Source organism: Coloeus monedula (genome assembly GCF_965178545.1).
Source record: "Coloeus monedula genome assembly, chromosome: 6".
Classification (NCBI taxonomy): Eukaryota; Metazoa; Chordata; class Aves; order Passeriformes; family Corvidae; genus Coloeus; species Coloeus monedula.
The window spans coordinates 62,895,314-62,909,447 of NC_138786.1; the positions used below are offsets into that span (position 1 = coordinate 62,895,314).

Below are 14,134 nucleotides of genomic sequence, written 5' to 3' on the forward strand. Positions count from 1 at the left end.
GCAGCACATCACCATCGGGATTATTTTGTATCAGCAGAGAGATAATGAGGACCATCGGTGGTTAGCAGTTGGCAGCTCCATGCCCAGCAGGAAAATCTGCTGGTGGAAACATCACCAGTTCCAAAAGAGCTGTTTCCTGCTTGGAATCAAGTTTCTGAGTTTCAAGTTTGGGGAATTTTAATTCTTTCTGTCAGACTGCAGCTTTCCATGAGTCCTGTGAAAAGCAGTCTGGATAAACCAGCACATAAAAGACTTATATACAAGATATGGATGAAACTGGATGACAGATCATTTTGGGAAAGCCATCCCTTTCATCAGCACAGCCTGAACCTTCCTGAGGTTCAGGAGAGTGGTTTGGAGTGAGTGATTGGGATCTGTTGAGCACAGAGATGTTGGGAAGTCAGCACAGACCTCACCTGTGTGAGAGGTTGGGAGAGCTGGGGGTGCTCACCTGGAGAAGAGAAGGCTCCAGGGAGAGCTCAGAGCCCCTTGCAGGGCCTGAAGGGGCTCCAGGAGAGCTGGAGAGGAACTGTGGCTGTTGCTTGGCTGTGGAGTTTGTGGACTGGGGCAAATAGTTGTCATTCCCATAGGGATTCCTCTCCTTGTTTGGGAACTCAGGGTATTGAAATAAGAAATGTTTGAGGAATGGTCCCCACAGAGGCTGCGATGGTGTGACCCTGCTCTTTGTCCTTCAGCGTCCCTTACAAGTGTCCCTCCAATCCTCTTGTTAAATGTCATCTCACTTTTAAATGACAAATGTTAACTACAGTGTTAAAAATCCCAGATCTTCGTTATATTATTAAAAATCCCAGGTCAGGCTGCCTGGAGAGGTTTGGGAGTCTCATATCCATGTCCATCAGCGTGGTGGGGGCTGTGAGGGAGTGGACAGGAGTGCAGCAAGGGTGCCTGCACCCTGAAGGTCTGACCTCTTCAAATGTGCCTCTGTCCCACCCTCTGGTTACACTGGGATGACTCTGAGTGCCATCACTACTCTCCTGCTGGCCTCCTGTCCCTCCCTCTGCTCCCACACAGCACCAGCCCCGTGATGCAGCTCTGAAGTGATGCAGAATGAACCAATTTAAAACGAAAATGAGGAATTTCTCTCCCAGGAATCACCTTTTGGACAGCAAAAGGATTCACCACTTTTCCCAGGGATAGTTGTGACAAGTGACCTGGGGTCTTCTTGCAGGATGGGACTACTCAAAGCAGTGGAGCACAGGAAAATATGTGCAGGAATAAATTTGACTAAAAACCATCAGGATCAGGAATGCCCAAAGATCCAACAGTGCTGTGTGATAGGCACTAGAGCCATCAGAGCCTTCCCAGGCTGTAGGATCCAGGATGCACATGCTCTCCATCTAGGAAAACATGGCAGGATTTCTGTACATTCCAGCTCTGCACAGAGTTACAGAATCATGGAATGGTTTGGGTTGGAAGGGACATTAAAAATCATCTTGTTCCACCCCCTGCCACGGGCAGGGACACCTTCCACTAGCCCAGGTTGCTCCAAGCCCCAATGTCCAGCCTGGCTTTGGACACTTCCAGAGATCATGGGGCAGCCACAGCTGCTCTGGCAATTCCAGCCCAGCCCCTCCCCACCCTCCCAGCCAGGAATTCCCAATTCCCAATCTCCCATCCATCCCTCCCCTCTGGCAGTGGGAAGCCATTCCCTGTGTCCTGTCCCTCCAGGCCTTGTCCCCAGTCCCTCTCCAACTCTCATGGAGCCCCTTTAGGCCCTGGAAGGGGCTCTGAGCTCTCCCTGGATCTTTCCTTTCTCCAGGTGAACATTCCCAGCTCTCCCACAGGTGAGATCTGCAGGTAGAATAATTCACAGCTGTCCATGTGTCACCACTTTTCTCCACGATCTCCCATTTAAATACAGATTTATCATGAATTTACCAGCCCTTACCTTGCTTAACTTCTGGCATGGGCTCAGATCCCACCCCTCATGACAGGGCTGTGGGTTCCAGCGGCCGCCATCCGAGCAGAATATTCCATTGTGGAATATTCCCACATGTCCCGCGTGTCGCTCTCTGCAGAAGTAAAATTCCCTGCCAGAGGAGGCTGCAGTGACTCAGTCCCTGCTCGTGGGCCTTGCAGCCTTCCCTGATGGATGTTCCTTCCCTGCGTGCCACACATCCCAAAACTGTGAACATGTGAGCAGGCAAAACCGAATTTTCCCAATTCCCTGTTATTCACCATCAAATCCCTGATGGCTAAAACAGATCTCTTTGCATGGATATTTTGTCACCTTTGGTCTAATTCTTTTTATCTTGCTGTCTCCCTCTCAGTGAAGTATTTTCTACAAATTCTGTCTGGGTTTTTTTCCCTGCTATCCAAGGATCTTTAATTTTTGCCCTATTCCAGTGTCTCTTGCCAAGATTAATACTCCAGCTGCCTGGAAACTCTGAATTAGTTTGTTTTGTATTCATTCTTGTCATCTTTGAGCAGCTATACATCTCCTCTCCTATCTCTGTGTCTCATCTTTCTGAATAATTTCCTACATATTTTAGCCAAACTTTGCTCATGGATAACTTCTCTTCTTTCCATCTGTTTGCTACTTCTCTATCAGCTCCCTGTCTTCTTTCTTCTTTCTCTTCCAAATCCTTTCTCTTCCAAATCCACCCCTTTCTCTGTAAGTAACCCCCATTTCTTGCATGAATTCTTCATTTATTAATAGGAAATCACAAGATCATCTTTGCTGTCTCCCTCTTCTACAGGCAGGATCATTCCAAGTCATTCCTGGTGGGTTTTTGTTGTTTTCTTCTTTTTTTTTTTTTTCATTTGTTGGAGATTTTACAGATTCCCATCCCTTCACATTCAGCACTGTGATATTACTCCAGTAGGAGAACCTTTTCATCTGTCCAGGGAATGGAGGTTAAGGCAATCTAAACCCATTGCTAATTATGCTATTATAAAACTGGGAATGGATTATCCCTTCTCCCCACTTCCCTGCTATCTTTTATGTGCATGAAGGTTGTTATCTTTTCACTGTCAGTCCTTTGCTAGCCTGAATCTCTGCATTTCCTTCAATTTCCCCCCATTAGTCATGGTTCCTAGAACTGCCTTGGCTGGTGCCCCACACTCAGAAGCACGATCCATGTGCTATCCAGGGGCAGTTCCAGCTGCTGCCTGCAAGGTTTTGCTGTTTTGGGGATGCTTCTCAACCATGATTTTCACATGGGTCAGGATTCAGCTGTGCTGAAAGGCTGCAGCTGACGTTTCAAGGATTCTTTGATTTGAAGAGGCCACGGGGATTTGGCATTGGATCTTCTGAACTCATGGTGGTGGAGAAAGATGGAATTTTTTCAGTGTGGGGGTGGGAGGATTTTGCTTTCGACCTTGTTTAGATTTGACTTTCTTGAAAATACTCGAGTAGTTTGAAAAGGCTCCAGTTGTTGACTGTGAGAATTCAACAGTTTGTTGGAGAAATGGGAGGAATGAATCCATCAGATTCAAGCTTGAATTAAAGGATCTTATGAAAATGAGTGAGAGGGACTTTGAACAAGGGCCTGGAGGGACAGGACAAGGGGAAATGGTTTTAAGCTGGGAGAGGGTAGATTTCAGTTGGATATTGGGAAGGAATTCCTTCCCTATGAGGGTGGGGAGGCCCTGGCACAGGGTGCCCAGAGAAGCTGTGGCTGCCCCTGGATCCCTGGAAGTGTCCAGGGCCAGGCTGGATGGGACTTGGAGCAGCCTGGGGATAGTGGAAGGTGTCCCTGCCCATGGCATGGGGTAGAACTGGATGGGATTTAAGGTCCCTTCCAACCCAAACCATCCCATGCTTCCATGATTCTCTAAACTCAGAAATCCTTCACTCACAGTGATCATTTATGAGCAGGATGTGTGAATCCAAGCAAAGTTGTAGCTGCAAGGTAACCCCTAAACCAAGCCCAGTGTGAAATCTGCGCTAAATTTATGAAGTTGTGTTGCCTTCTCTCTTTTTCATTGGTTAAAAAAATACTACTGATGTTTATAAAAAGCCTCTTGACATTTGAAACTTCTCTACTACTGTTTTCCTGCCCCAGTGAAGTGTTTCTCCGTATAATTCAACATCAAGAAGCCCTTGAGGATTTACTTAAATCAGTCAGGGGTGGATTCTCGCGAGTGGGTTCCCTTCTACCTTCGTTTTTCAGAGTTATTTTCTTAAATAAAACTCTGGCAGTCACTGGGACATAAAGGTTGTGATAATTTCTGTTGTAACACACTGATACTTTTTTTGCCAGCGCCACTGTTCTCAGGGAAGCTGCCTCAAAGCTCAGCAAATATAAACATCTATTTTAAAAGAGGTTATTAAAAAATATTAGCTGTGCTGTTACTTAAATAAACACATGAAGAATTCAATTTACAGCAGTGCTTGAGTCCTCTTGGACTTGTCAAAATCATCTAAATTAAAGGGAGCAGGATAAAGCACTTCATGTTTGCTGGGTTGGACATCCCTGACTTTAATACAGGAGGGAGTTTTACTGGGGAAACTTTAAACAAAAGTAAACATCCCAGAATAATTTGGGTGGGAGGGGACCTTAAAGCTCATCCAGTGCCACCCCTGCCATGGGCAGGAACACCTCCCACTAGCCCAGGCTGCTCCAAGCCCCAGTGTCCAACCTGGCCTGGGACACTGCCAGGGATCCAGGGGCAGCCCCAGCTGCTCTGGGCACCCTGTGCCAGGGCCTCACCTCCCTCACAGCTGATAATTTCTTCCTCTTATCCCATCTAAATGTCCCTTTCTTCAGCTTAAAGCCATTCCCCTTTGTCCTTCCATGCCAAAGGATGAATAAAGTTAATAATATATAAAATATTACAGCAGAGCTGCAGGGTTTGAGTTCAGGATTCTGGGGAGAACATCCTCTACTTGGAAGTTCTCTCAAGGGGGTTTCTTCTCTACACAAATACAAATATAAATTGCATCTCTGAAATGATTGCTTTTTAATTTAGAAAAATTTACCTCTTTGTATTAAAGTGGCAGAAGCATGCCCTGCTCATAATGGATTTTTCAGTAGATGCTTTTTTTTCCCCCAAAAGATACTTAGGATGTGCCAATGTGCACAAGTGTTGTCACCCAAAACCACCCTCGTGACGAGGCAGCTCTGAGTCAGCCAAGTGGGCGTGCAGGCCATATGCTCCATCCAGGTCCCTTGGGAATGAAATATTCCTAATAACCAGCCTGGGGAATGTAGCCTCCACTCTTTCCAGGCAGAAGACTCTGGAAGTAGCTTCCAGCAATCCTCGCTGCTGTCTTTGTGCTGTGAGCAGCTGGGTCAGCTCCAGCTGGGGCTCTCTGATGGATACCCCAGGGCTGCTCCAGGGTTCTTCCCTTCCCTCCCTGGGATCCCTGGGCTGCTTCCCTGGAGCCCTCTGAACTCACAGATCATGCTCAGGCCACCAGGCCAGCCCTGCTCTGTTGGTCTTCAAGAAATATTTGTGCCTCATAAAAGCATGGAGTAAGGAATTGTGCTGTGGGGATGGTGGATAAGAGGTCGCTGTGCTCGGAGGGTTTTGGCTGCGATCCAAGCCCTTGGCATGTTTTCCCAAGTTCTGTGCATCGCTCCAGACCTCCCCAAATGTTCAGCCATGCATGATGTAACCCTGGCTGCTTCCTGTTTTTCAGGAGATGACTTTTCACTGATACAGCAAGAGATATATATGGTTAAAGAATGCAAACATTGCAACATAGTCGCCTATTTTGGGAGTTATCTCAGGTAAAACCCCACTTTTTATATCAATATTCCTGCTGGTTCTCTCCTAAAACAATCCCAGTCTGGTTTAGTCCTTGAATCCTCTTGAAATCTTCTTCCAGAGGTTGAATTGCCCTTGGTTTTGTTTTTTTTAAGCCAACCCAATTGGCTTTAAAAAACAAAAGTGACTAATAGTTTGTTTTCTCTGCTGGCCAAAAGGCTGGAATATTTTTATCACTAGGAACAGAACGAAACTTTTCCCTTGGAGATTCTTGCAACAGACCCAGTCCCACTCACACATTTATCAGTTCTAATATAAAAGCAGATCGTTATTTCTCTAGAGCAGAATTGCCTTTGGATGTTTTATTTAATTATAGTTCTCTGGGCTATGAAAGTATGGCCAGGGAGTTAAAAATTTGAAAGTATGGCCAGGGAGTTAAAAATTTGAGCTGCTGGTAATAATATTTTTCACAGTTCTGGTGTAACAGAGGCAGAACCAAGGTGGTGTCAGCTGCCTGCACCTTCCCATGAAATGTTATACAGGAAATTGGGGAATATTCTCCATTTCTGTGGAGCTCTGTCATTTATCAATTGCCTCTGTGGGAATAAAAATCAGCACTTTGCCTGTTTGGTCTTTTTTTTCCTACGAGGCTTCATCTTTGGGTTTCTTGGAGGGCTGCATTTAAATAATCCCTACAGCCCAAATGGACTCAACTGGAATTAAATGGCTGAATTTCTAATTCCCCATTTTGGAGGGCATGAAGAGTTTTTTAGATTTAATGAGGTAATTTCAATTTAAGATTGGAACACGGAGTTTAGTGTGTTACTTAATTTAATTTTGCTGATAGCAGCTAAACCTCAGGTGTTTTATTGTAGAGTTAAAGTTAAACCTTTTAGGTTTGATAATGTTTGAACATTTCTCAGGGACTTTGGCATGAAATTTTCATTTTTATTGGTGAAAATTTATATTGATAACCTGAGAATTTCTATTAATAACACAAGAATTTCTATTAATAACAGGTAACTGCTGCTCATGTATCAGAATGTGTATTTTTAACAGAGAGTGATCAAGACCAAGAGACAATAATTTAAATAATGATGATTAACTCTGTTCTGTATCCACATCAGTCAGCCTCTGATGCCTGTGCTTTCATTTTGTTTTGGTAGCCGTGAGAAGCTGTGGATATGCATGGAATACTGCGGTGGGGGATCCCTCCAAGACATTTACCATGGTACTTGGGCACTTATTTTCACTTTTTTTTTTACCTTGGGAAGCTTTCTGCAAAGAAGAAAAATAAATAATAACTACTACTAATAAATAATTCCCCTACAGGGAACAGTTGGCACTGGATGTGGGGGTTTTTGGGGGGCATGAACTGGGGGTTCTAGCTATGGTCAAGAGATTTTGAGAGCACTTTTCAGATGTGGTGACCAGCATTTTATGGCAGAACAGTTGGATATGGACACTGTGCATGGGCTGAGGAAGCAGTTTGTACTGGGAAATCTCAAAAATTGATCTTGAAAGGGGAAAAATTACTCTTATTCCTGCCCCTGTGAAATACCACCTCACTCTTGTATTATTTTCTTTCCTGAAGTTTCATCTGGAGTTGTTGATGCTGTAGAAGAATTTATTGGAGTTGTTGGAAAAGCAGCTGGAGATTTGCTCTGCATTTAAATGATAACACTGAGTTTTTGGATGCCAGAGCTCTTTCTGCTTTATTTCTCAACTACTTAGTACAAATCCTTTAAAACAATTCCAAGCCCCTTAGATAGTCCCTGATATGAAACATTCCTATTTCTAATATTAAAATATTAGCAGAAGTCACTTTTTGTTTCCTCACAATACAAAATACTACAAAATCACTTGTAAAATAATAATTAGGATCTGTGAAAACAGGTTTTCTTCTCACTGTGGGTATTGTCTTCTGTTATGGTGCTGTTTGGGTTGGGTTTTTTTACAGAAAGCCTTTCTGTAAAAGAAGCAAACAAACCCCTCTTTTCAGCTCAGTGTACAATACAGATCATGTAAAACCAGCCTTTAACTTTTGCATGGACAAACCATTTTTTGGCTGCTTCACAATGTGATTTATGTGCTGTGTGTTGTAAATTGACTTTTGAATTTTTATTTGCAGTAACAGGACCTCTGTCAGAGTTACAGATTGCTTATGTGTGCAGGGAAACGCTACAGGTACTGTACTTCTGCAGGTGCACAATCAAGTGTTTATTCCATGTAAATAAAGCAGATACAGGAAATTATTTCAGTTCCATCACTTCCACTGGGAACCAAGCAGAAACCAGTTAACCAGGGGTAACCTGTTAGTTTCCATACTGTAAATAAAAATTAGCAAGAAATCCTAGTGTAATATCATGCAAATATTTGCTTAAAGTTTGAACTGCCTGCCTGCCCTGTGGTGGTAAATTTAATGTTGTGTGGGGGTAAAATACTACAAGCAGATAAATAAAATTCCCTTTTGTTTTGGGACTGCTGATAACTGAGAAATACAAGGCAAAGCACCCCTTATCTGCAGATCTCAAATGTCTCCATTTCCAAATAAAATACATTGAGAAAATTAAATTTATTCAGTGGGACTGGCTTTGTAGGATGTTAACAAATGGCACAATAACTCATTGTGTCTTTTATTTCCAGGGTCTTGCTTATTTACACATGAAGGGCAAAATGCACAGAGACATAAAGGTAACTTGGAACCTTGAGAAATTCATCTTGCAGTTCCTGGTGCAGGAAAAATATTCCTGATAAAGGTTTTTAATTTATTTTGTTTTAGGGTGCAAACATTCTACTAACAGACCATGGAGATGTTAAATTAGGTGAGTTCCCTGAATTTTGTAATACGGATTTAAGAGCCCTGTGGATGTGGCACTTGGGGACATGGGGCAGGGGTGGCCTGGGCAGTGCTGGGGAATGGTTGGACTCCATAATTTAAAGGTCTTTTCCAACCTAAATGACTCCATGATTATTTGGGGCAATGGGTGATGATTGAAAGTGATGACAAAGTGGGTATCCATGGCTTGGCTATGTAGGAGATGAGAAGTTTTGTATTCTCTCAAGAAATTATAGATAATTTCCTTATTCAACCACTGAGCCTTGAAGCCTCCCAGATTTTCTTGGAATTTTCCAGGCTGGGATTACCTGGCTATCAGTGTTTTTATCCCTGGCCAGGGTGGCAGTTGTCCCTGAGAGTCTCTGAGGATCCCCTGTGTGGGAGGGCATCTCCAGAGCCTGGCAGCCTGTGGAACAGTGGGATCTGATCCTGGCTCTGTGTGGGGTGTTGGGCATTTCCACAAAGGTGCAGGAGAGGAAAACTCCGAGGTGTACAGGGAAAAGCTGCCATGGCATTCTCATCATCCCACTGGAGTCAGGGCAGTTGTGCATTAGTTCAACACCTCCACAGCCCTGTGGGGAACCAGGAATGCTGTGTTGGGAAAGGACAGCTTTTTAAAGAAGGAAAAAACCAGGAGTACAACCCTGACACTGAGAGGAGATTCCGCTCCCTGCATTAAACTTGGGATACACAGTGGTACCTCCCTTTTGCCTGCTGAGCTGGCTGGATTTCCCCAGGTTATCCTCCAGCTGTCATACCACCAATCAATCAAAATAAAATGGATTTAAATGATTTTTGGCTCTCCAAGACCACCTGATGCTTGGGAGTTCTGAGGCCAAGGGATGATTGGCCCCTAGACAGAGTCTCCAGGGCAGAGAACAGATGCCCCATCACAGTTCCTCCATAAATAACACACTAAAGGTACTTTTTGTACCTTTTCATCTTACCAAGGATGATGCTATTTTTCCTCTAGAATTGAATATCCACAAATTCTGGTTGAGGTATTTTGAGATGGAAAAATGATCTAAGAGAAGAGCTGTGTGTACAAAGAATACTCTTTGATTTGAAGTCATGTCAGTGAAGGCATTAATGATCCTATTATTAATCTTTGTTTCCCTTAATGAGTTTTTAATTTGGATGAGACCCATGATTGTTCTTTCATAACACAGTAAGATTGGGGTGTTAAACTGGGATTTCTAAGGCTCTGATGATTTGATTTGATTTGATTTTCCAGCTGACTTTGGAGTAGCAGCAAAAATAACAGCCACTATTGCAAAGAGGAAATCCTTTATTGGCACCCCTTACTGGTAAGAAACCACTTTGATTGCTGTGCTGCAGAGCTGAGTCTGTATTTATGCCAAAAATTCTCAAACACACACATATGTGTATAGAAATTGCAATAATTCCCTTTCTTCCAAGTAAAATGCCCAGAGGCTAAAAATCTGGGAAGCACTGATTGGAGCTGATCTGTTGCTGTAACAAAAGCTATTTGGTATTTGAGGCAGGGTTGTTGTTCCTCCCAAAGTCATTAATGCAGAATATTCTCCTTTTTTGGGGGGATCCCAGTGGTTATTTAGTTTCTCAGTCTTACATTTTTAATGACTAAAATAGTGTCTCTCTGATTTCTGTGCAGAAGGGAAACGAGATTTTTAAATTCTCTTTTAATCATCCCTACTGATTAATGTCTGCACAAGGCAACATTTAATATGCAAATAATCATTGTAAATCTTGAGCTGGGTTAATATGCAAATTTGGCTGGGTTTAGGCATCACTGGGATGCAGAGGAGCTGCCTAGGGTGGTGTTTTTGGGCAAACAGCTTCAACCAGACAATGGCTTTTAATTGTTGCGGCCCTGCTGGAGAAGGAGGGCTGAGGGCAGGGAGATGATCTGGTTTCCTGGGAATGCTGAGCCTGGTGCTATTCCCAGCCCCTGACCCGGGGCAAAACACCTCTGGGTGCTTCCTGAGGAGCTCTCCAGGTGGATTCCCCCTTGGGAAGGGGGGTTGTGTGCAGAGGTGCTCTGGGTGATGCCGCGTTGGTTTTCCAGGATGGCCCCCGAGGTGGCAGCGGTGGAGAAGAACGGGGGGTACAACCAGCTGTGCGACATCTGGGCCGTGGGCATCACGGCCATCGAGCTGGCAGAGCTCCAGCCACCCATGTTCGACCTCCACCCCATGAGGTTTGTGCTTCTCTGCCTCCAGCACCTCCCTGAATCCCAGCAGGAGCTGTCAGGATTCAGTTGAACCTTCTCTGGAGCTCAGAGCTAGAAACTCACACCAAGATTCCTTCTCTGACTGTCTGTTTTCGTGTCTGACTTCAAGGCATCAGAATGCAGCTAAAACCTTACATTTGGAATGGAAATTATAACCAAAACCTTGAAATTGAAAAATTTTTGGTGGCACCTGGCCTAGTGGAAGGTGCCATGGGCAAGGGGGTTGCAATGAGATGGGCTTTAAGGTCCCTTCCAACCCATACCATTCTGGGATTCCGGGATCAGGAGTCTGATTAGGAACAGGGGCAGATTCACTGGTGATAGCAAACCACTAGGGAAGCCATAGCCTAATGTTTAACAGGATTATTCATGGCACTAAAAATACTTTATTTAAAGATAAAATCGACAGATTCCGTGTATCTCTCTTTTAACACAGTGCAGACTCTAATCCAGTTTCACCAGTGTGGTTCTCACCAGAAAGTGTTAAAGTATTTAGATTTTTAAATGAAATTAGTTTACTTTTTTACCATATTATATCATTACTCTTTCTTTCCCTTTAGGGCTCTCTTTTTAATGTCAAAAAGTAATTTTCAACCGCCAAAGCTAAAGGAAAAAGCAAAATGGTAGGTGGAACTCCTTCCTTTGTTCCATATTTTGTTGGAATTACATGATCCTTAAGGTCCCTTCCAACCCAAATCATTTCATGATTCTATGATTTTATAGATAAAGGGAAAAAATATTCATTATTATTGAAGAAGAAACCCTTCTTTGGTGCTCTTTGTATGTTTTAGAAGAAAACCTTTCCCCTTAATTCCTGTCATGGGGCATTTCCTGGTTTCTTTACCCTGTGATAAATTCCTGGTGCCATGCTTGGTTCATTTCCTGTACCAAAATGTTTTCCATGCAAGTTCCATGAATCAAGTGGGGTTTTGTCCCTATTTTGTTAACTTGGAAATGTCATTATTCAAACCTGAGGTGAGATACCTGGACAGCATTCTGCTTTATCACACCCTCTTGTAATCTGCTTAGCAACTGTCTTAAAATAATAATACCTTGCAAAATTCAACATAAACCCTCCTTTTTCTTTAAGGTCGGCAACATTCCATAATTTTGTCAAAATAGCACTTACAAAAAATCCAAAGAAGAGACCGACAGCAGACAGACTCCTCTCTGTAAGTGATTTGGGGCATTTGGTGAGCTCAGGAAGGGATCTCTTGCTTCCAAAGGAGCAACAGCTCAGTAGGAAACCAAAGGGGAACCATTTTCTTTAATCTTACTACACATGGAGTGAAATCTGAAGGAAAAAGATGTTGATCAGCTCTTAGCAAGTGGATTTTGTTCAGTGTTTTTACACAGTTTTACAAAGTTTTTGGCAGGTACAGTTACAGAAATTGGCTTCATGTTCTCAACCTTGGCCTTCCTGCAAGTGGGTGCCTCAGCCTTGGAGCTGTGTAGAAGTTGGACTTTCCTGACTCCCAGAAATTTCAGCAGCCCTTGATGTATCTCTGCTTTCCCACACTCCGAACTGCTGATGTAAAAAATGAAATTCAAGTGTAATTATTGGTTTGACTCGAGTTTAATTCCCAGTTTACAAGTGGCCCAGAGTGTGGTGTTTCCATGTTTATGTTACCAGGAAGTCCAGCCATGAAGGAGTCATGGAAAAAAGTCAAACCTCCAGAAAGCAGAAAAGAATCAGTAACTGTATTGAATGTTTGTTACTGAGAGTTACCCATTAATTGCATATCAAAACTTCTTCTTTTTGTGTTCTTTGCTGTGGTTACAGCACAGCTTTGTAGGGCAGCCTGGGCTCTCGAGGTCTTTAGCAGTTGAGCTGTTGGACAAAGTCAATAACCCCGAGAACCACACCCACTATGGGGAAGTTGACGATGACGATTTTGAGGTGAGAACATCTTTTATTCTCTGCTTTTTGTTGAAACTGCACTTTAAATGCCCTGCTTTGCTTTGGGAATCGAAGATTGAAGCTCAAACTGCAGCAGCTGCTCCTTGTTCTTGTTGGTTTGGTTGTTGCTGGTGCTCTTCCCTCACGTCTCCCTTCCCACCCCTGCAGCCTCACTCCGTTATCCGCCACACGATCCGCTCCACCAACAGGAACATCAGGGCAGAGAGAACAGCATCAGAGATAAACTGTGAGTTCCTGCCCTGCTTTCCCTTTTTTTTGGGGGGTGATTTGCCTCTGGAGGATGTCGGGTGTTGTCGTTTCCCAAAAATCTCTTCCCATTTGGGAAGCAAACCCAGGAGAAGCAGCACGTGAATCTCCAATAATAATTCTTGAAAACTAAAATTAATTATCTATATTAATAAACTACTCAGATGAATCTAAGGTGAAATGTCGAAAGTAGAAATGGTTTTATCTCCAGGTTTGGTCAAAAGTCTTTGGTAGCACCAACACTGGCAGCTCCTCTGCACCGTGTGTATCACACTTTGGGAAATTTGCTATTCAAGAGTCTCTTTCTTCTCTTTCACATGCATTTCAAAGTGACAAGTGGTTAAAGAGTTACGTTTCTGTGACTTGGTATTTGCTTTTGGCCTTTCTTGTGGGTTTCATATTTGCAAATTCGAGCATTCAGACAAAGAGGCTGATAGTGAAGTGCTGCTCGTTTGAGAGGCAAATTCAGTGTTGTGTACCCGATATTTACATCTGTTCCTACCTGAATTTCACTGCAGTGAGCACTGAAAGAGGGCTCTAGTGCAAGGTTTTGTGTATTAATTATGAAATTATAATATTTTGTAGTTGATAAGCTGCAGTTTGAGCCTCCTCTACGCAAAGAAACAGAAGCTCGGGATGAGATGGTAAGGAGGAGTTTGGGGGTTTCTTTATTTATTAAAATCACAATCTCGTCACTGTTTTGGGGTTCAACCCTTAGCAACTTGCTGGAAAAATATTTTTAAAGTTCCCTAAGTGGCCCTTACTGGATTTGTCACTATCAATTTTTGTTTTCCTGTTCCTTATTGCTGCTTGATCTGGATATTACACCATTTCCAGGTGCTGCTTAATAGTCTAAGAAGAAAAAAAAATCAATAATTTATAGATTGTAAGATGTTATTTCACTTTGGAATTTGATTTTCCTGTTTGTAGATCATTCTGCAGGGCTGGGGAATCCTCAGGCCTCTTTGTGTGTGGTGGATCAGGTACTTTAAGGCACTTTAGTTTGACAAGGAGGGGTAAAAATAACAATTTCTGCATTTTCAGGTTGTGGCAGCTGGCAGTGACTTTGCTTCACATTGGAATCCTTTTGTTGATGGTAGCAACAAGTAAGTACAGATCAAACCATCTTTTCTTTCTGTGACTTAATATGAAACTGAAAGAAAAATGAGTTGTGTTAAAAAAAATCAAACCATAAGCCCTGATCCACTTTAATGTTGATCATTTAAGGAGGTGTTACCCA

At 43.1% G+C, this 14,134-nt stretch overlaps 1 protein-coding gene across 1 annotated transcript in view; it reads left to right on the forward strand.

The window, feature by feature from the left end:
- MAP4K5 (mitogen-activated protein kinase kinase kinase kinase 5) overlaps window positions 1-14,134 on the forward strand; it is a 34,220-nt gene that overhangs the window by 4,933 nt on the left and 15,153 nt on the right. The window contains exons 3-15 of the mRNA XM_082284093.1: window positions 5,609-5,699; window positions 6,843-6,907; window positions 7,808-7,863; window positions 8,323-8,370; window positions 8,459-8,501; window positions 9,750-9,822; window positions 10,563-10,694; window positions 11,288-11,350; window positions 11,818-11,899; window positions 12,511-12,627; window positions 12,796-12,874; window positions 13,480-13,538; window positions 13,939-14,000. Coding sequence (XP_082140219.1) covers window positions 5,644-5,699; window positions 6,843-6,907; window positions 7,808-7,863; window positions 8,323-8,370; window positions 8,459-8,501; window positions 9,750-9,822; window positions 10,563-10,694; window positions 11,288-11,350; window positions 11,818-11,899; window positions 12,511-12,627; window positions 12,796-12,874; window positions 13,480-13,538; window positions 13,939-14,000 — 935 coding nt within the window. The 5' untranslated portion in view covers window positions 5,609-5,643. The remainder of the gene's footprint in view (window positions 1-5,608; window positions 5,700-6,842; window positions 6,908-7,807; window positions 7,864-8,322; window positions 8,371-8,458; window positions 8,502-9,749; window positions 9,823-10,562; window positions 10,695-11,287; window positions 11,351-11,817; window positions 11,900-12,510; window positions 12,628-12,795; window positions 12,875-13,479; window positions 13,539-13,938; window positions 14,001-14,134) is intronic.